The 20,701-nt window shown below is 32.0% G+C and overlaps 1 protein-coding gene across 5 annotated transcripts in view; it reads right to left on the bottom strand.

Moving 5' to 3' along the window:
• Positions 1-257: 257 nt before the first annotated feature.
• Positions 258-20,701, bottom strand: part of KRAS (KRas proto-oncogene, GTPase) — a 38,824-nt gene continuing 18,380 nt past the window's right edge. For 3 of the 5 annotated variants that reach the window (XM_087442665.1, XM_014791380.2, XM_087442666.1), the window contains exons 3-6: positions 17,712-17,890; positions 16,074-16,233; positions 8,961-9,084; positions 4,657-4,750 (exon numbers count right to left, since the gene is read on the bottom strand). In XM_087442665.1, coding sequence (XP_087298791.1) covers positions 8,965-9,084; positions 16,074-16,233; positions 17,712-17,890 — 459 coding nt within the window. In that variant the 3' untranslated portion in view covers positions 4,657-4,750; positions 8,961-8,964. Of the gene's footprint in view, positions 4,751-6,673; positions 6,675-8,960; positions 9,085-16,073; positions 16,234-17,711; positions 17,891-20,701 lie in introns of all 5 variants that reach the window. The other 2 variants (XM_004435461.3, XM_004435462.3) reach the window with 2 other exon arrangements.

Here is a 20,701-nt window from a genome sequence, read left to right as displayed (position 1 = left end):
GTTTGTTTCAAATTTCCATCAAGAAACACACACTTGGGCCGGCCCTGTGGCTTAGCGGTTAAGTGCTCGCGCTCCGCTGCTGGCGGCCCGGGTTCGGATCCCGGGCGCGCACCGATGCACCGCTTGTCCGGCCATGCTGAGGCCGCATCCCACGTACAGCAACTAGAAGAATGTGCAGCTATGACATACAACTATCTACTGGGGCATTGGGGGAAAAAATAAAATAAAAAATTAAAAAAAAAAAGAAAGACACACTATCATAGTCACCATAACTATTTTTATTACATTACAATAATTAGGAGCAGTACAGTTCATGACAAAAATATTACAAATTTCAGATCACTTCACAGCACATACTCCTATAAACATTTAAAAGTTAATTTTAATTAAAAGAGTGGTCATTTTTAAATTTAATGTTTGATATGACCAACATTCCTAGGTCAGCGCAACCAAATGATGGAAAACAACTGGATCACACTGCATATGTCCCACAAAAAAAGCACAATGTACAAAATGTGCATGTTTCAGTTTACACTATACAAAAATAGTTAAAATACATTCCAGGTAAACATGTTACATTAAGAAATAGTACTAGTAAGAAATTGGCACTCAAAGGAAAAATGCAAAAGTATTTTCAACATGAAAACACAAGACAGTGGAACTGGGAACTTTTGGATAAAACTTACATAACCCATTTAAGCTCAGTGGGGAGGGGGACCCTCTGTAATTGACATTTCTGCAGGTAATAACCTTGATTTTCCTAAATTCATCTAAATTATCTATCATCATCCCAAACAGGCACTTAAAACTATTATTAAACTAAAGTATTAATCTAATTATGACTATTCTTCAAGAACTGATGTGAATGTATCTTTAGAAAGAAATAATTTTCATTTTCTGAAGGAATGTACAGCTACCAGTTGTATGCTGTTCAATTTCTCAATGCAGATTTCATGCTACCCAATATTAACACAGAAGTTATTAAATATAAATTCAGCTTTAAAGTAACTGATGGGTTTTTAAAAATCATTAATACATCATTATCAAGAAATTATTACTCTTTGACAAATGCAAATGACAGTTTTTATTGCCTACAAAAAAAAAATGAATGTGTATATATTGTTGAGAAAAAAATGGTTAGAAGAAAAAAATCACTGGAATACAAATGAGATGAATTTGTGCAAACTGCAACTTAACATGCCTCACGTTTCTATATTTGGACAAAATTGTGCAATGGTGACAAAGGTTTTGATAACCTATAAAAGTTAGGTTCTAAATTCCTATGCAGTGTGACTCAGTTAAAATAGAGCCTAGAATTCCTAATTGGGAATATTCATTCAAATTATACTACATACTTCTGCTACATTCTTCCACAAACATGTTAATGGCTAAGACTACAGATTTTAGCAATTTTTTTCAACTTCAACAGGATTTTTATCTTTAAGGCTGTAATAATTAGATAACATTTATGTTACTTCTAGGATTATCTCTCCCCTTTTAAAATCTCTACAAAAACAAACCTTTTGTCAAACCATTCAAAATTCACATAATAAAGGATAATTACCACTGCCTTAAAAAACAATTGCCCGGCTACATCAAAAATTCAAGAGTCCTAAAAACCCCTTCAGTTATGCACTGCAATTCCTTTAGTGTGGCCATTTCTTTCTCTTGTGGAGAAACAAGAGAAGTACTACCTAAGTCTTAACACCCTACCTAGATAATGTTCCATAAACCTGTAGTTTAGCATAGCATTTCTGAAATCATTGATTTTTACCCAGAAGTTTCCTTTTCTGTGACTTAGTTCAGGCTTCTGTTTAATCATATCCAGATAAACAAAACTGTTTTAGAATTCAATACTTAATTTTAAAAGTCTATTTTAATTACTTCTACAAAGAGACCAACTAGAATATTACACACTTGGGAATTTTAATATTATTAGCTGACATACAAACTTAATGTGTACTATAACTGTCCCAATAGAATCACATAATTATGCCAAATAAAAAACAATATAATCAAGTTTATTCCTTTAAAACGATGAAGTAAATGATTTATATAAAGTAGCTTCATTAAACAGTTACATAGGAATCAGAGCAAAACAATTACTTTAGAACTAGAAGATTAAATCCCTTCTTTGCAAAACTAAAATATACATTATGTTATCTCTGGGTCATGTGCCAAATGTCTCACCAAGATATTATAGACCACTCTAGAATGTAAGCACTACATAAGGATAGGGATTATGTCCCTTGTTTGGGGATACCACAATATCCCCAGTGCCCTGTGTAGTGCCTGGCATCTAGAAGGCACTCAAATATTTGTTGAATAAATGAATTCTGCTAAACAGCAAGCTTTATGAATTAAATTTTAAAGTATTTTTCATTATAAGATTTTAGTTATTAAAACAATGGAATGTATCACTGTTACCAGGGCTACTCCTAGTTGTAGATTACCTAAGGAATTCTTTCAGCACTATCTTTACTAAGTTCTCCTTCCACTGGATAGGGTTCTGTCTACTCATAGCAGGTATGAAATTCCCACCTAGTCATTAATGGACCAGGCAGCAAAGAGATGATGTTCAAAGGATCAAGATTAAATTGCTACAGTTACGACCTGAAAATTAGCTATTAGGTTAAATCCCATTATAGTATCTGTCAGATTATGTTGAGTCTGAGAAAATAAGATATAGGGCATTCTGATTTGACTTGATGGGAAGCCTTCATGTAGATATCCAAAGCAGCAATAAATCTTGAGGTTAGGGGAATCAGAAGTATTAAAAGAAAAAGCTTCAAGTCATGGGGCATGTAGAAAGTGAGGCAGGCAAGATGACACTAATATGAGAGAGGACTCCTGAACCTGGAGAATGGATATTCAACAATAAACTTCACCTCTTGCACAATTTTGCCTGAGACTGGCAGTGAAGATGATAACACAGGTAAAAAGTTACAGACTGTGCTGAGATTGACAAATAGGTATATCCTTATGTAAACTGCATATAAATCACATAGTTGTAATGCTAGATATAGCCTTTGAGATGACTTCTTTTAACATGAAGAAATGGATAGTAAGTGACTTGCCCAAAATCAGAGTTGTAAAAGACATTAGAATCTAAATCACCTTCCTCCTAGTCCAGTGATATTTTCACCTCAACATACCATCTCACTTGAAATATGTTAAAATAAGTAACATTTTAAATGCATTGAATCATTTTGTTAATATTAACTTATCTATTTTTAAGCATTAGATATTTTTAAATATGGACCAGACTTATAAAATGTTTATGAAATGTTACTTTAGCCAGTATTAAGAGAACTAGCCAATACTAGAGATTTTGAAACTTTTTCATTTCACTGCTTAAAAAAAATTAAAGTCTTGCCATTCCCCACCCCAAAATCTCATTTAAAATAATTTTTTTAACAAGTTCTGTTGTTTTTTTTTTTTTAAACAAAAGTCATGTTCCTGATCTGTCAGCGGGACCACCAGACAGTGAGAATGTATCTTGCTGAGCTATCTAAACTCTCTCCTAGTCCCCATTTCTGACCAGCCAATGCATGACAACACTGGAAGACCACAAGGATGCAGTCCATACTGTGAAACTCTCAGTGAAGCTCAAAGGTTCACACAGGCCTGGCCTTGCAACCTTGGTCTCTTTAACACCTACTAAGCTAACTGGCCAAAATAATCTTTAACCTCACTACCAGAATTAAAACTATTTTCAAAGACTGAAGTTCAAGAAAAGATTTAAAAGTTATGCTAAGAAAGAGCAATCTGACATAGGGAGACTATATTTAATTCCTATGAGAATTTTTTATACATGTTAAAATTTTTTCAATTATTACAAAAATTTAGTAGCATGTAAATATAGCCCCCAAAATGGCTGCTATAATCCTCATTACACACTGGGTATGCCTTAACAGGAAAAGCTATTCAGAGTATTATAGGAATTTATCTAATATGGAAAGTAAATGGCCTTTTAATATTTTCCATTGCCTTGCATTTTTTTCCATTTTTTCCCTTTTTATAGAAAAAATATAATATTTTTGGGAGCATGACCATGACAAGTAGCAGTGGAAAGAGGGAGAAAATCTTTGTGAACAGTGTAACTTTACATTCATTACGGGTGACTGAAACTATAGGACATGATCTCTACAAGATGAATCTACAGGAAGCCCATAAATTCGTGTTCCCTCAATGTTTCAGTAGAACCAAACAGGAAATCTCAACTGAAGTTATAATTAGTAATTAATCCATGTATGTGACTAGAGGAAACAGAGAACAGGGATGATTCAAAAGCTTCATTAATTTGTTTCACACCAAAGTTCACAATTGGTAAGAAAAATAGGAAGTAATCAACTGCATGCACCAAAAGCCCCAAGACAGAAATCTCAGGTATTCAGTTTCTTTTTCACAGGCATTGCTAGTTCAAAAACCAAAACTCAGGGAATACTGGCACTTAGAGGAAAGAAAGTTTCCACTGTCATTTTAAAATAAGCATTCAAGATAAAAGCTAACAGTTTGGATGGAGCAGAAAGAAAATTAGGTAATGCTAAAACAAATGCTAATAATTTAGTGTAATGTACAAAAATTACCACTTTTACTTAAGTATGCCTTAAGAAAAAAGTACAAATTGTATTTACATAATTATACACTTTGTCTTTGACTTCTTTTTCTTCTTTTTACCATCTTTGCTCATCTTTTCTTTATGTTTTCGAATTTCTCGAACTAATGTATAGAAGGCATCATCAACACCCTGAAATACAAAACAAGTATTAAATTGTGAATATATATGATGGTGTGAGGTATACAGATAACAGAAAGAATATATTACTAATGAAAACATTAATACTGAGACAGAATAAGAACACTTTATATTTCTATTTAGACAACTGAATATAAGACTTTTAGGATTCTTAAATGTCGTCTTCATAGATAATTTGTCAACATTATAAATAAAAACACTGATTTTCACAGAAGGCAATGAATATCAATGGCACAGAATCTTACATAAGCTTAACAAACGACCCCCAGAACTTAATTTGCTACTAGTTTTTCCCTTTTGGTACACCTCAGTCACCAAAATCCAAATGCATTTGTGTGTGTGTGTGTGTGTGTGTGTGTGTGTGTGAATATGTATTTATACTTAATTATTCCTGAGTTTCTAGACATTAGATGTAAGCCATGCAAGTATATACTATTTTCATAAATATTCACAGTAACGATATTTGAGCTCTGGTTCACTACTTATTTTAAATCCATTAGATCTAAATAATTACCAAGAAGTAAACAGTATTTGAATATACTTTCAGTCTTCAAATAATATATATTAAGGCATTAGTTTCAATTCATATACTTATCATATAAGAAAGAAATTTAAAGTGATCCCAACACAAGACACACTACTTTTGAAAAATGTAGTGTCTCTGATTTGTGGAGAAATGAGCTAAATCATCTCAATGATGATGCAGTCTACCAATTTGGAGATTCTCTTTTATTATTGTTTTAGTTTCTGTTTAGTATATCAAGTATTCAAAAGCTTGCCACATAAAGCCAAATGCTGTATCTTCAAAGAAATTTCCATTTGGTCATTTTGGCCTACATCTATTTATGATCATAGCAAGGTATCTAAATTAGTAATGACTGAAAGTGACTTCAAGTCAGAATAATTTTCAACCTGGTAATTCATAACATGAAAAATGGCACATGAAAGCTATAGCAGGACAGCAGATTTTAACCCTTCAGTACTTAAATTATATAGGATCCACACATAAGTCAATTCTTGCCATGTTCCCATTAAAAAGCAAATTAAATAAAAACGTAAAATAAAAAATTAAAGAAAAAATATCCTCTATGTAATATTTTAAAATCTGTTCCACTGAGTCCTAACTATTAAAAAAAAACCAGTTAACCTAATGATGTTTTCAAACCTCGACACTAGAGGGAGTCTTAGGAACAATTACCCAACAAAGTCTTATAAATCAAGCCACTTTAAGAACAATGACAACTGGGTTTTTACTCATTTAATCACCTCTGTTGAATATTCATATAAACATATTCATTAAGTTATATTATCTTGAAAATAATTTAAAATTTAAAAATTTAACAGTGATATGATTTTTCCTTTACTGCATTACTAAGATCTTCTACAATTAATATTTCAAAATAATAAAATTAATTCAGAACATTTTCATTCAAGTTACATTTAACTAATTTTTACAACAAATCTAAAATTCAGAAAAACTATTACCAATATTGTTAAGGAAGTAAACACAGAGTGGGAATGAAAGACTTGCTCTCAAACATTTAAACAAATAGTTGTAGAATAAAAACCAGCATTACTGATTTGAATACAAGTGAAAAAAGTCCCCAATAAAGCCCCAAACTGTACTCATTGATGTTCCCCACTTTCTGATATCATTACTGATACGATGTAAACAATGCTTTTGTTTCACTCAAAGGAGAAAGGAAAAGTGATAAGACATAATTTCTCAGCAATACAGTCAAGTCTTTACAGATAAACCTTCATGCTAACCTTCTTAACACAGAGATCGAAAAACTTCCAATAATATAATAAAGAATAATTATTTTATAGCTCACCAACCCTTGACTAATTTATAATCATAAACCCTTAGAATGGGATGGAATCTTAAAAGAGGATCTAATCCAACTTCCCTACCCTTCACAAATCACACATCCTTATGTAGTCTACCCCATTTCAACTGCTTTTATAATGAAGAAAAATGTCAATGGTACTAAAATGGTGAAGCAGATAAAATGAAAAACCATGATATAGAAATAGAGAAGACACATTCCTTTTTTTTCTTTTTTTTTTTTTGTGAGGAGATCAGCCCTGTGCTAACATCTGTCAATCCTCCTCTTTTTTTGCTGAGGAAGACTAGCCCTGGGCTAACATCCATGCCCATCTTCCTCCACTTTATATGGGACGCCACCACAGCATGGCTTGGCAAGCAGTACGTCAGTGCACACCTAGGACTAAGAAAAACTAATTTGTATATATTTATCATTGTCAAATTAATTGTGTAAAATTATTTTTATTTAAAATTTTAAGTACTACCAAGTATAGTTTTTTCTTTATATGAATGCTATCCATGTCCAATGGAAAAAAAAAGGATTCAATTCATCATGCCCAACAATTATTTGACCTTCACACTACATAATCACTGAAAATATAGTTTGCACAAGTTGGAAATTTTAGAATAGTATACGCTTTCACCTTTGTTTTAAATAAAAAAGGATAAAACTTATTTTATTCTAAATAGTTCTACTTTAAAAATCATCTAGTAGTAAGACAACAGGAGGAAAAAATTAAAAAACCATCACTTAAATCTAGTCATGGCTACTGTTATTTCAAAAGTTTAACTTTTCAAATTGCATTATAATGTTAAATTTACCACAACTTCTAAATTAAGATATTGCTTTGCACAATGACACTCGAAAAATACTGAGTTCATAAATCTCAATAAAAATTAATGCCAGTCATGCTTCGTTTCTTCTTCTGAGTTTAACAGATTAGTATGCCACATAATATCTTTTGGGACAGAGTCAACTATTCAGATGTATATTTTATACTTTTGGGAGATACATTAATTATTTCAGACCTTAAATTCACATAATAAAGAAAACCAACCTTTAGTTTAAGCACAATAAATGATATCCTACAATTTTATTTCATATTTTCACAGAACATTATATATTACAAACAATATGCATCAAAATCTTAAGCATTGGTATGAACTTTATGGCATCTATTGAGTGAAATATTTTCTGAGCAAGACCAAATTTACTATGGGTTAGTTTAGAAAGGAAACTGAGATATTCCACTCAATAAATCCAACTGGGCAGCTACTATGTGCCAGGAACCTCGTTAGGCCATGGGCATGCAAAAATTAAAAATTTATGATTCTGACTCTCTAAGATTCTACTGTATAGAAATCAGACATAAAAGAGGTTATTTCAATTTAACATAGTAAGAGTATAACAGTTAAGAATGGTATACTGGGAATACACAGAAAGGGCATTATGCCCAGTCTAAGGGTTTAAAGAAAGATTCTTCAAGAACAGAGGACTGAAGAATCATGAAAGAGTGTTAGCTAATGAGTAAGACTAGGGGATAAGAATATTGGCATTCCAAACAAGAGCAACAAGACTCAAGGGAATGTAAGAAATTACATGGTGTTTATTTATATAAGGACAAAAAAGTTTCAGACAAGGAGTTTTTAGAAATAAGGCCAAAGGCTGGAGGTGTAGGAAGGTATTAAGAACCATATATAACATGCTATGAAACTTGAGATTTTATTCCAGAGGTGACAGGAAGTTAGTGACTGGATTTAAAGATAAGAGAATGACATTTCTTTTAAGTATCTCTCTCTGGTTGCACTGTGAATGAAGGTGGCAACAGGTAAACCAAAAAAGGGGTTCTAATAGTCCTAGCAAGAAATGATAGGGACCTGGACAAATGATGTTATACAAGAGTTAGAATGTAACATCATTGGAATTTGTGGTTAACTCCAAATGGGGGTGAAAAAGAGGGATGTAGGAGTCATCCCAAGACTCCCAGATTTCTCACTTCGGTAAAAAAGTGATGTTGATGCCACCAAGTTAAAGTACACAGGCAGAACAAGTATTTGCTTGTGGAATGTCCAAAAGAAAAAATACACGGTAAGAGTTGCCCTTTCCCACCTTCTAGGTCATTCAACCTTACTACTTTATGTGGTTTCTTACATGTTTTCTCTCTAGACCCCATGATGAATGTAGTCTATAGCCATCAAAACTGTCTCATTTGTAATTAATACCCATTAGATTAAAAATAAATGTACAAAATACAAGTTTATGTTTTAATACTTCAAATTAGAATCCCACACCTAAGTAGTTCTAAAGTGGTTGCTACTTTGTTACCTTTGAAAGACATCTGCTTTCTGCCAAAATTAATATGCTGAACTTACCAGATTACATTACAATGCATTTTTTAATTTTCACACAGCCAGGAGTCTTTTCTTCTTTGCTGATTTTTTTCAATCTGTATTGTTGGATCTCTCTCACCAATGTATAAAAAGCATCCTCCACTCTCTGCATTGTAAAACACAACTTCTTTAAAGTCTGTTTCATTGGTAATAGTAATTTACTGGGACAGCCATGTGCAAGAAGTTTGAAATTATGAGCTTTACTTGAGAATTTTTTTCAAAATAGACATCAGATTGTTTGAATAAAACTGGGGATGTAGTTTTAAAATATAGGCTTGAATCCTGGTTTGTTCTTTAAAGTCAGTTTTGTTTTGTAATGGAATTAGAATTTTAAAAAAAAATTTTAATTATTAGGGGAGATTATGAAAAACCTAAGTACATGTATTAGTACCTGTGTATCAATTAATGCAATTTTAGTTTGCTAGTCATGAAATTAAAGCCTAAGCTGAAGTTTAAAATTATTTCTTTGACTCAAGGAAAACAAATGATTTATGTACCACTGATCCCCATTGCACTACCCCTCCAGTTCCTACCTGGTGTGGGGAATGAGAAGAAAAATGGTACAAAAGGGGTGTTTAACCCTTGTAAAAAAACAAACAAACAAACAAAAAGCACCTCAAAATAAAGTTGGATCAAGAGACTGGATGCTTGAGTTCTATCTTCAGTTACAACACTAACCAGTCAATTTCTAGGGTCCAAAAGTGGAGCTGAGACTGGGACTTCTGTGGATGAATAATGACATTATTTAAATAAAAATGCTAAATGAGGGCTGTTTATCATAATAGGAAAACATCATGAATTGTTAAAATACAGAAAATAATAGCAATGCATTTTGTATCCTTATTACAAGTCTTAAAAATAATTTTTAGAATAGTACCGTATTATACTGGCTTCATACCTTCCATCTAATTTAAGTACTCTAAAGGGGCAAAAGGGACTTCTCCTGCTTAAGGCTATGGTAAGAATGCAATGACAATAAACAGAATCATACGTGTCCATATGGAGAGCAACAAAGTTTTTAATGTCTTCTCCAGTCCAGAAAATTAGGCACTAGCCAAAGGAGACACAGTGTTTAGTTAACTGTACTGCTAGTTTGTCTAGAAAAACATACCATCAAAGTAGAAGCTGACCTCTAAAAGAGAAATGCACACAAATATTAATCTATATGTAGTGCAGATTAACTTAAAAGATGTAATATTTGTGTTATTCTTATAAAAGAAAGACTTCAGTGTTTAGGAAAGCTGGTATATTTTATTGCACATTTAATTTTAAGCTTAACCTGTTCTTTTAATTTTAAGAATGAATTACTCACAATGAGGACTGGCATATTTTAACTCTCTGGGATTGGTAACATCAGTCTTTCTATGAACCAAATGTGACAAAATGGACCCAGCACCTAAAAAGCTAATATATATCAAAAGTATGATTTATAGTTTTAAATTCAATCAGGCACAGAGAATTGGCCATTTACTGCTAAGACATAATTTTTGCATGCACAAGTCACTGCACATCCATTGTCTATAACAGTTAAGAAAAAAAACGGCACCTCAATTCTTTAGGGTGTATTCACTTTTATAAATCTGAAGACTATATTAAGAATTGCTTCAGTAGAGTTCAGTAATTTACCTTTTAAAATTCATAAAATTAAGTTTCAGTTAAGAGGTAGGCATTTAAATAACATGTTGATTATATATTAAAATGTACATCTCAAGTTCTACCACCCAGTGATATATTTCTATTTAGCTATCTAATACAAAAATCATTATAGCCCAAGAAAATTTTGTATCTTATTTTTAATGGAATCAATTTAATCAACTAGCTAACTAAGCCAACTACAAAATAAAAATTTCCAACCATTTTCTGAAATCATTAAATATGTTGGTACTTTAAATTAGATAGCCACTTGTACCTGTATATAAAATTTTTAATATTTTATATTTATCATTAATTCTCAAGAAGAGAGGGTTTATTTCTACTCATAAGTCCTTGAAAAAAATTATATATTAGATTCTCACTATTAAATAAGATAATTTAAGGCATTAAAATGACTCTTTTTTAAAGCATGTAAAATGCAGAGCATGAGCTGGCACTTAAGAGATCTTTATAATAATGATTCTCTTCCAATTTGAAAATCAATTCAAGAAATTAAAATGTATACATATATAAATAAATGAAACAAACCAGGTAAAAGCTCATATTTTTTAAGAATGTAAACTTTTATTCCTGTTTAAAAAAAAGTTACAAGGTCAACGTAGAAGTACTAAAACATGCTATGAGGGGGGAAAAACAAGGTTTTGGTCCTCTACTAATTTAGCAGAAGCAAATTTTGATTGTGACTTACTTCTAAAATCAGTTTGAACATGTCTACTTTTTAATTGTGCACATTCCCATCACCAATACCAGAATATATGATTTTTGTTTCCAGCAATGCAGAGAGAGAATTGGAAGCCAATAGTTTAAAAGAAGAGATTACTACCCACCACCAAGAATCAGTATTAGGACCTCAGTGGCTAAGGTAATTAACAACACTGAGAAATAGTTATTCCAGAGTGACTTTTTTCATTTCTTATTTTTACTAGTAGGAAATTTAAATTAGATTTTAAAGAGTCAGTTATTTACCATATTTTCTCAGACTTAAATTACTTATTTCTTGATAATATCCTTTGCAGTTATAGTGACATCAAGAGAACATTATTTATCCTTGTGTACACCTTAAACCAGTGGCACAGAACACTGGTTTCATATTCCAAAATTTGTAGTAACTTTTAAAGATAAAGTTTAGCCAAAACAGATGTTTAATACCTACTGTGGCTAGTCGCTAAGCTCTTAACTGGCACTCAATTTATTCTTGAGAATATGGCTTCTTGCCACATGTACTCATTTTCAAATGTCACTTATTAAACTTTAAGAACAATTTTGAAAATGTTTATGTAGGAACAAAAGTGTACAAGTTTATATATGTAAATTTTTTTAAATCAAGAGATTTGACTATTTTCAGCTCTCTTATTATCTGAAAACATACTTGTGATACTATGAAAATAGAGCACGCCATACTGGAGAAAGAACTGTTAACAAATAGCATCATTCTATATCCTAGTGCCTATAATGCTTTCAATAAGCGATTTAATTTTAAACAAGTATTTGTTACTGTTGAATGGCTTATTATCAGCAAAAATTTTTGCAAACTCTTTCAAGGAAACAGATGCAAGAATACTAGCCTTCTTAGGGGAGAGGAATGGGAGGGAATAAGATGTATTCTAAAAGGCAACTTTGCATTGCTGAATTTCTCAAGAAACCTTGCAAAATTATAGCCTATCTCAGGTACTACTGAAATGCAGCAATAACACTACTTGGTAGGCTACGGGTGGTGTACAGCAGGTGCTCAGTAACTGTTCTATTTTTAACTCATAAAAAGCTCCAGTTCAAAATAGTGATCTCATGTACACAAACTCAACTACTATTAAACAGAGAAATATGGCACATAAGGAGGTTTTTTTGTTTGGTTTGCTTTGTTAAAACAATTTTATCAGGAGCTTTCTTTAATGGAGGTCTTCTAACAACTAATTTTAAGTATGTAGAAATTAACAACAAAAAACAGGAAATTAATCAGTTAACATTTTTAAGTTCGTAAAACTAATTTTCACATTATGCTCAAATTGAGACCTCCACAAAGCAAAAAAGCCGAATCAGGAGTAGCAGAGAACTCTGCTTTTGTCATCCACTTCACTGAACCCTCCCCATCTCTGATTTTAGCAGACTCGTAAACACATAGCTGATTACCATGGTATCAATGCTTTGGTTTCAACTGCCAGACACTGCCCAAAGAAGCCAGAAAAATCTGTCAATTACTAACTGCCCAGATAAATGTGAACTAGGTAGCAGTCTTTAAATACTAAGAACATGGAGACCACATACCGCATACTAGAAGAAAATAAAAACTACTGTGGCCTTTCAGATATGGACTAAAATAATTGTAAAGAAATATAATTCATTATATTCTAGTTATATAATGGGCTTTTTAAAATTACAAAGTTGGTAAAGTACATATTTTGCAACCCAGTCTTAAAAAGAGCTAGAGTAAAACTCCTATTTCTCTTTTACAGAATAAACTGTACTTTAAAATTACGAATGTTAGCCTGTAAAATTTAAGTTAAAAGTCTGACCTAACTTCTAGTATCTAATCTAACAATACAGTTCCCCAGAGAATCGGGGATCAGCACGCTACAACCCGCAGGCCAAATGTAGCCACAGCCTATTTTTTGTACTGCCCACAAGCTAAGAATGATTTTTGCATTTTTAAAGGGTTATAAGAAAAAAAAAATGCAACAGATAACCGCTTGTGGCCCACAAAGCCTAAAATATTTATTATCTGGCTCTTTACAGAAAAGGTTTGCCAACCCCTGACTTATATGTATAAGAAGTTCTAAATGAATGTCCTGTTCCTACTAACTTGAATATAATTCTTTTTGGTGTTTATGTTTTAGGTTCATGCTAAAGACCAAAACTTAAGGCATGAACAAGTAGCTGCCAATAAATACAACAAGGATATGCATATTTATTTTGTTCAAATAGTAAATAAATAATAGCAGATGAAGTAACAAATAAAATACTCTGTAGAAAATAGGGCTTCAAATTTTCACAAAAACTGGAGATGTAAAATTTATAAAAATTTACGTATTTCATCGTATAATCTCCAATTACTTGGAACAGCTCTTCAAAGTCTTCCAAAAGCATGCAAATATCAAATTAATTTCAAAAGAGGAAGATGAATAAACTGTTGAAAGGCAAATCAACAAGTCCACGTAATAAAAAGAAATTAAAGATCAAAAACTAAATATCTAAGTTATACTTTAGCAACATAAATTACAGAAAGATATCAATAAAACAAAATATAAGAAAAGCTGAGTGCTAGGTTAAGAAATAAAGTACAAGTATTCCTTTATATCACTCTATATTTTAATTAAATGATCCACAAAAATGTCTACAGAACAAATTTAAGTTAATCCACTACCATATCATACAAACTACATACACCTTCCCCAACCCACCCTAAAAAAAACCCAGTATAAAACCTAAAAATCTATTTTAAAAGGAAACCAGGTAGTTTAATGATTAATTATAAATACTGTGGTATATTAAAGCATATTAAGAATCAACTAGTACTTTTGAGGTAGTAACCATACAACAAAAAAGAAAGAAGACAGCTATTTTAGGATCTTAGCACATGAGAAGTGAAAGGCAACATAGTAGGAGTAACAAGAAGACTCCCTTTTTCTGTCCTCTATTGCCTTTCTACTCCAAATGCGGTCCATGTACCAAAATCAGCCATCACCTGAGAGCCTGTTAGAAATGCAGAATCACAGGTCCCAACCCAGACCCATTGAACTAGAATCTGAGTTTGAATAAGCTCAGTTGATTCATAGGCATATTAAAGCATGAGAAGCACTACTCTACCTGCAACCCTCTATAACATGAGGCAAGTCTCTCCCGTTTTTTCTTTTCTTTGTAAAATGTAAACTAAAATGTTCACTAGTCTAAAAAGTAGCTTTTAAAAGTTACAAATAATGCAAGTTAATAAAATGTTAATGGTATATAACCTAGGTAGTAGGTTTGCAAATGTTTTCAATAAAATTCCTTTAATTTTATATTTAAAAATTTTTCATAAGAAAATGTTGGGACAAAAAGTTATAATCATGTTTTCTAAGTACCTACTCTCTACGGAAACCAAGGAGTCTGGTCAGAGAAGGCATGTAAAAAGATGATGAAAACCAAACCTCTTCCCCAGTCTTTGGGACCTGCGAATGGATCTGAATGAGATCTTAATTCCTCTAAAGTAAAGTGAAGTGATGTATACCAAATCTTTAACCTATAAATCAGATTTTAGAATGAGATATCTGTCCTATGGTCAAACTACAGAAATGCAGCTTTTAATCCAAAAACAAAGACTTAAAATAGAATTCATTGTTTTTTTCACTGTGTACCAAATTTGTACAACTAGGAAGAGGAAAATATGATCTTCCACTAGGGATATAGACATATATACTAGCTGAATGATTTTGCTTTTAAATTTTTACCCCTTTACAAAACTTAATGAAAGTTCTAGAATGTCTGTTTTTATAAGTTTAACCACGTAATAAGTTGTTCATCAATTTTCTTAACTTCTAGCATTACAGAAGTTAAATTCCACAATATTGGTTTTCTGGGCTCACAGGTACATGTAACCAGACAAAGCCCAAAACAGACGTTCATCTTGTATGGAACATAAATTGATCAATTTCTTAATATATGAAAATTGTATTCAATCATATCCTTATATATTCGTTTCTAGGATTTTTTTCTATATTTTAAACTCTTATTTCACACAAATAGGTCAAATAATATCAACTGAAATTATTTTATTTTACCTAGAGAAAAAGTTAATTTTAAAATGAAGATAATTTTTTAAACAAAATTCAAGGTCAATCTGGCATTAATTTTTGTCAGAACAACAGAATAAATGAATAACTGAGAATTTCTATTTACTTTCTAAAGATTCTCTTGTTTTAATGAAAACTTTCTCCAAAAATAAATATATCCTAAAAAAATTCTACCAAAGTAAAATCCTTCAAATACAATTTAATCTAGAAACATATGACATAATGATCTTAAAAGCACTTCTAAAATAGGAAACTCAAATTTGTTCTCCTGTTCTTTGACTTCATAAACATAACAGTAAAAAAAAATTCCCACATTTCTTGAATCCTGAATGTAAGATGTGCTGAGTGGAAGAGAAATGTTCAATGTGGAAAGAAATCAAAGCCAAAAATAATACCATGGACACTGGATTAAGAAGCGCTGCCCTCTCATACCCTCAAGAGAACATTTACCAAATAAATATTGTTTTATTTCCTGTTTTAGTATAATGGAAAGAAAAATTGATAAATTACATTAAATGATGTAACAGTTATGCTATCAGGTATGTACATCTATTAATGTTCTTGCCCTCCTGCTCCCAAAATGACATTATTAGAATATATATTAGTAAATTAAGGATTAAAATCACTTGATACAGTTTGCAGAGAACAGTTTTGTATTTATTACAATTTTAATTCTTACCTGTCTTGTCTTTGCTGATGTTTCAATAAAAGGAATTCCGTAACTTCTTGCTAAGTCCTGAGCCTGTTTTGTGTCTACTGTTCTAGAAGGCAAATCACATTTATTTCCTACTAGGACCATAGGTACATCTTCAGAGTCTTTAACTCTTTTTATTTGTTCTCTGGGGAGGAAAAAAAAAATTACAGCAGAGACATTAGTAACAAAAATCTTTCAAAAACTGTCCACAACTTTGTCTCATAAAATATGGCTGAAAGAAGACTTTCAATTAATTCCTAGCTCCCACCACACCCAATTTTCCTTGCTTCTCCTTCTGGTTATTTTTTTTCCTTCATCTTAAACAGAGAACTTCTATGTCTCTTAAAAGATCAAATACCTAGAAATATAGTAAAACTATAATCTAGTAGGTTCATATGCAGGTAGGTCACAATGATAAAACAAAAAATATCGAAAAATTCTAGGCCAAAAAAGTACTATGCCTAATTTTTAAAATTATAATCTTAGAAACATATACTATATGTTGTTAAATGTATATGTATAGAATTAAAAAAGTTTTTATACAAACACAAATTAAAAATTAACATAATTTTTACATTCCTTTCTCAAAAAAAAATTTTTATTTGTATGTGGACAACACTGATGTTACTACACTGTTTATTCTATAAAAGTCCTTCTATGTTATTTTTCAATATAAGATGTGCATAAACTCTAAATATGGGGCAAAATTCTATCGCTTCACAATTTTAGGTGAATTTCAAAGATGCAGCATGGAATAAGGAGCAAGTAGACAACAGAGTCAGAATTGGTTCAATTTCCCAGTTACTCTACTTGTTAGCTGAGTAAACTTGGATACGTTAACATATTTACAGCTGTTTACTATTCTACAAAAATATTATCACCCACCCAAATTTCTTTTTCTCTATTACTAGACCACAGAGAAAACATGCTTAATAAATGCTACGTAAGTAAAATGTTAAACCTCTTAAACTAGGCTAACTCACTGTTGTATGAGATGGCTGAAAATGAGATATTTGCTTAATATCCAGTTTTATGAAAATTGTAAACCCTCAATGAAACAGAATATAAACTACACTTAATCTAAAAATGATTATTTTAATAAAAGTAGTCAGTTTTATGCAGATTTTTCAGATTCTTTAAAACTTTAAAATTCTTTAAAAACTTCAATCTTTTACAACTTCAGAGTTGTGTTTTTTTCTTAAATACCTAAGGCCAATGTTTATCCAATTCCAAGAAATTCTACACTAAATATCCTTGATTATTTTTAAGGCTATTCGAGTGGTACCATCTCAATTACTTTTTCATATTTTTATTGATGGTTTTCATTTTTATGATGGATCTAGCTTAAAACCTTGTTTCTCTAGTGTACAGTGGTTAAGAGCACAGGTTTTGGAGTCAAAGAGGCTATGTTTCAATCCCGGCACTACAACTACCTACGCAATCTGGAACAAGCTACTCAACTCCTCAAGAACTTCATTTGTAAAATGGAGGTATCATCTACCTCATAAAAATTATTTTAAAATTTAAATTAGTTAACTTATGCACAGTGGTTAGCAAAGACTCAATAAATGGAAGATATAATTACTCCTCAATGTCAATTTATTATATTCAGTTTAAACCCACCTATAATGGTGAATATCTTCAAATGATTTAGTATTATTTATGGCAAATACACAAAGAAAGCCCTCCCCAGTCCTCATGTACTGGTCCCTCATTGCACTGTACTCCTCTTGACCTGCTGTGTCGAGAATATCCAAGAGACAGGTTTCTCCATCAATTACTACTTGTTTCCTGTAGGAATCCTGAGAAGGGAGAAACACAGTCTGGATTATTATGGTGCACCTTTTACTTTTAAAAAGGTGTTTGACACAACTCAATAACAAAAAAACAAACTACGCCATTCAAAACTGGGCATAGGACTTGAATAGATATTTCTCCAAAGAAGATATACAAATGGCCAATAAGCACATGAAAGATGCTCAACATCAATAGGGAAATGCAAATCAAAACCACAATCAACTACCACTTCACACCCATTAGGATGGCTATTTAAAAAAAAAGAAAGAAAAAGAAAATAAGTGTTAGTGAGGACATGGAGAAACTAGAACCTTTGTACACTGCTGGTAGGAATGTAAAATTCTGCGGCCACTGTGGAAAAGTTTGGCAGTTCCTCAAAAAGTTACACATAGAATTACCATATGATCCAGCAATTCCATTCCTAGGTATATAACCAAAAGAACTGAAAGCAGGGACTCAAACAGATTCTCGTATGCCGATGTTCATAGCAGTATTATTTGTAATAGTCAAAATCTAGAAACAACCCAAGTGTTTATTAACAGATGAATGGATAAGCAAAATGTGGTGTGTGTGTACACACATACACACGCACACACACAGTGGAATATTATTTAGCCATAAAAAGAATGAAATTTGGATACATGCTACAACATGGATGAACCTTGAAAACATGCTAAATGAAATAAGCTAGACACAAAAGGACAAATATGCTAAATGAAATAAGCTAGACACAAAAGGACAAATATTCTATGATTCCACTTATACGAGATACCTAGAATAGGTCAGAGAGACTAAAAGTAACAGAGGCTACCTGGGGCTGGAGGAGAGGGGGCTGGAGAGTTATTGCTTAATGGGCACAAAATTTCAGTTTGAGATGATGAAAAAGTTCTGGAAACAGATAGAGCTAATGGTTGCCCAATATTGTGAATTTACTTAATGCCACTGAAATGTACACTTAAAAATGGCTGCAATGACAAATTTTATGTATATCTTACCACAATAAAAAAAAAAGTTTTAAAAAAAGTGTTATACAGAGATTTGACAATGTAAGTATACATGTTGGTAACAAAAAGACCCAAGTTCTCTACAAAAGAAAATAATTATTACAAAAACAGAATAGCTCTTCCAACTGTATTACTCAGGATGATTTAGATGGCAAGAAAAATCAATCAATTTACAAATAAAATAATTGTCATGCATCTATTTTACCTATAGCCAAGAGAATACACAAGAGAATGGTCAATACTGATGATTTTAATGCACTTATCCATTTCTGAAGTCCTGGGAACAATATCTAACAGCCCAGATGGATACTATAATGCTAAAGAGAATGACTGTTTTATCTGCAAATTCTGTGGGGCCTCTATTGAAAAGAAAAGGAGGGTGGGGAGGGAGGAAGAAAGAGATGGATATCTTAAAGAGCCTATGCAACTCTAAGACTGAGTAAAGGAAAGGGGGTGGGTAACACTCACAGAATCTTGAAATGAAAATCTGATTTTCCTCTGCCTTTTGACTAATACTTAACGCCTAAAAGATTTCACACACACTCGACCAGAAAATAAGGCCTCAAAAAATAAGGAAAAGGGATGGTACAATGTGAAGTCACAGACTAAGAGGCAGAGCTGATAAAGCATATAAAGGATAAACCTAAGGACACTGTTTCTTATTGTTCTACATGTGAGCTGTAGTACTAAAGTGCCCGTAGTTCACGAATTACTTTATAGACCATTCTTACATTAAAAAGATAAATGGCGGGGCCAGCCCAGTGGCATAGTGGTTAAGTTTGCACACTCCGCTTTGACGGCCCGGGGTTCACAGGTTTGAATCCCGGGTGTGGACCTATGCACCGCTCATCAAGCCATGCTGTGGCGGCGTCCCACATACAAAATAGAGGAAGATGGGCACAAATGTTAGCCCAGGGCCACTCTTCCTCAGCAAAAAGAGGAAGATTGGCAATAGATGTTAGCTAAGGGCCAATCTTCCTCACCAAAAAAATAAATAAATAAAAATTAAAAAAAGATGAATCGTCATTAAAAATCATGGTTTTGGTAAAATGTTCGAAAAATGTTTACAGTGCAAGGAGAATACAAAGATACATATGTAGCATGATCCCATTAAAATATATGTACATATCTGTATAAATGTATCTACAAATATTAAAGAACTGTTGGTATATACATCAAAATGTTAACAAAGGCTGTCTTGGATGGAGATAACTTAAGAAATAATTTATCTCTTGCTTATCTTTTTTTTTGTACTAGATGCTATGTTATATGTATTTCTTTCTTTGGCTTCTAATTTTAAAAAGTGTGAAAGACTAACATATTAGACTATGATCTCGTGCTTATCTTTTAAAGTAAACTGTACTTTCCAAATTGTCTATAATAAAAATCAATTATCTCACCAGTCAGAAAAAAAGGACAGACATTTATTTATTTTCTAAACAAGAAGCTTTTTACTAAAGATTTGAACATTTGGTTGACATTTTATTTTAGCCTATTCCCTTAATTAACTACTTGAAAGAACTCCTGTTATGTTATAAATTGAAAACCAGTGTTTTTGAAGTATAATGAAAGAGCAGGAATTGAGGGCAAAGTACAGCGTCTTAGAGTCATCCGTTCATTATCTAGGTGTGGCTACAGACCAAAGACTTTTCCTTACCTATTGCTGTCACCTCACATTCTTCACTTACCAATACTAACTTAAGTTAACCTTATAGTTGATAGTTTCCTTAGTCTTGAAATCTAAAATTTTCTACCAACAATAAAATTAAAGACTACAGTTTCTGGAGCCACACAAGTCTATACCCAAGGCAT

Source organism: Ceratotherium simum, chromosome 17 (assembly GCF_057802395.1).
Source record: "Ceratotherium simum simum isolate JZ-2026a chromosome 17, ASM5780239v1, whole genome shotgun sequence".
Taxonomy (NCBI): domain Eukaryota; kingdom Metazoa; phylum Chordata; class Mammalia; order Perissodactyla; family Rhinocerotidae; genus Ceratotherium; species Ceratotherium simum.
This window is presented reverse-complemented; position numbering and strand designations above follow the sequence as displayed.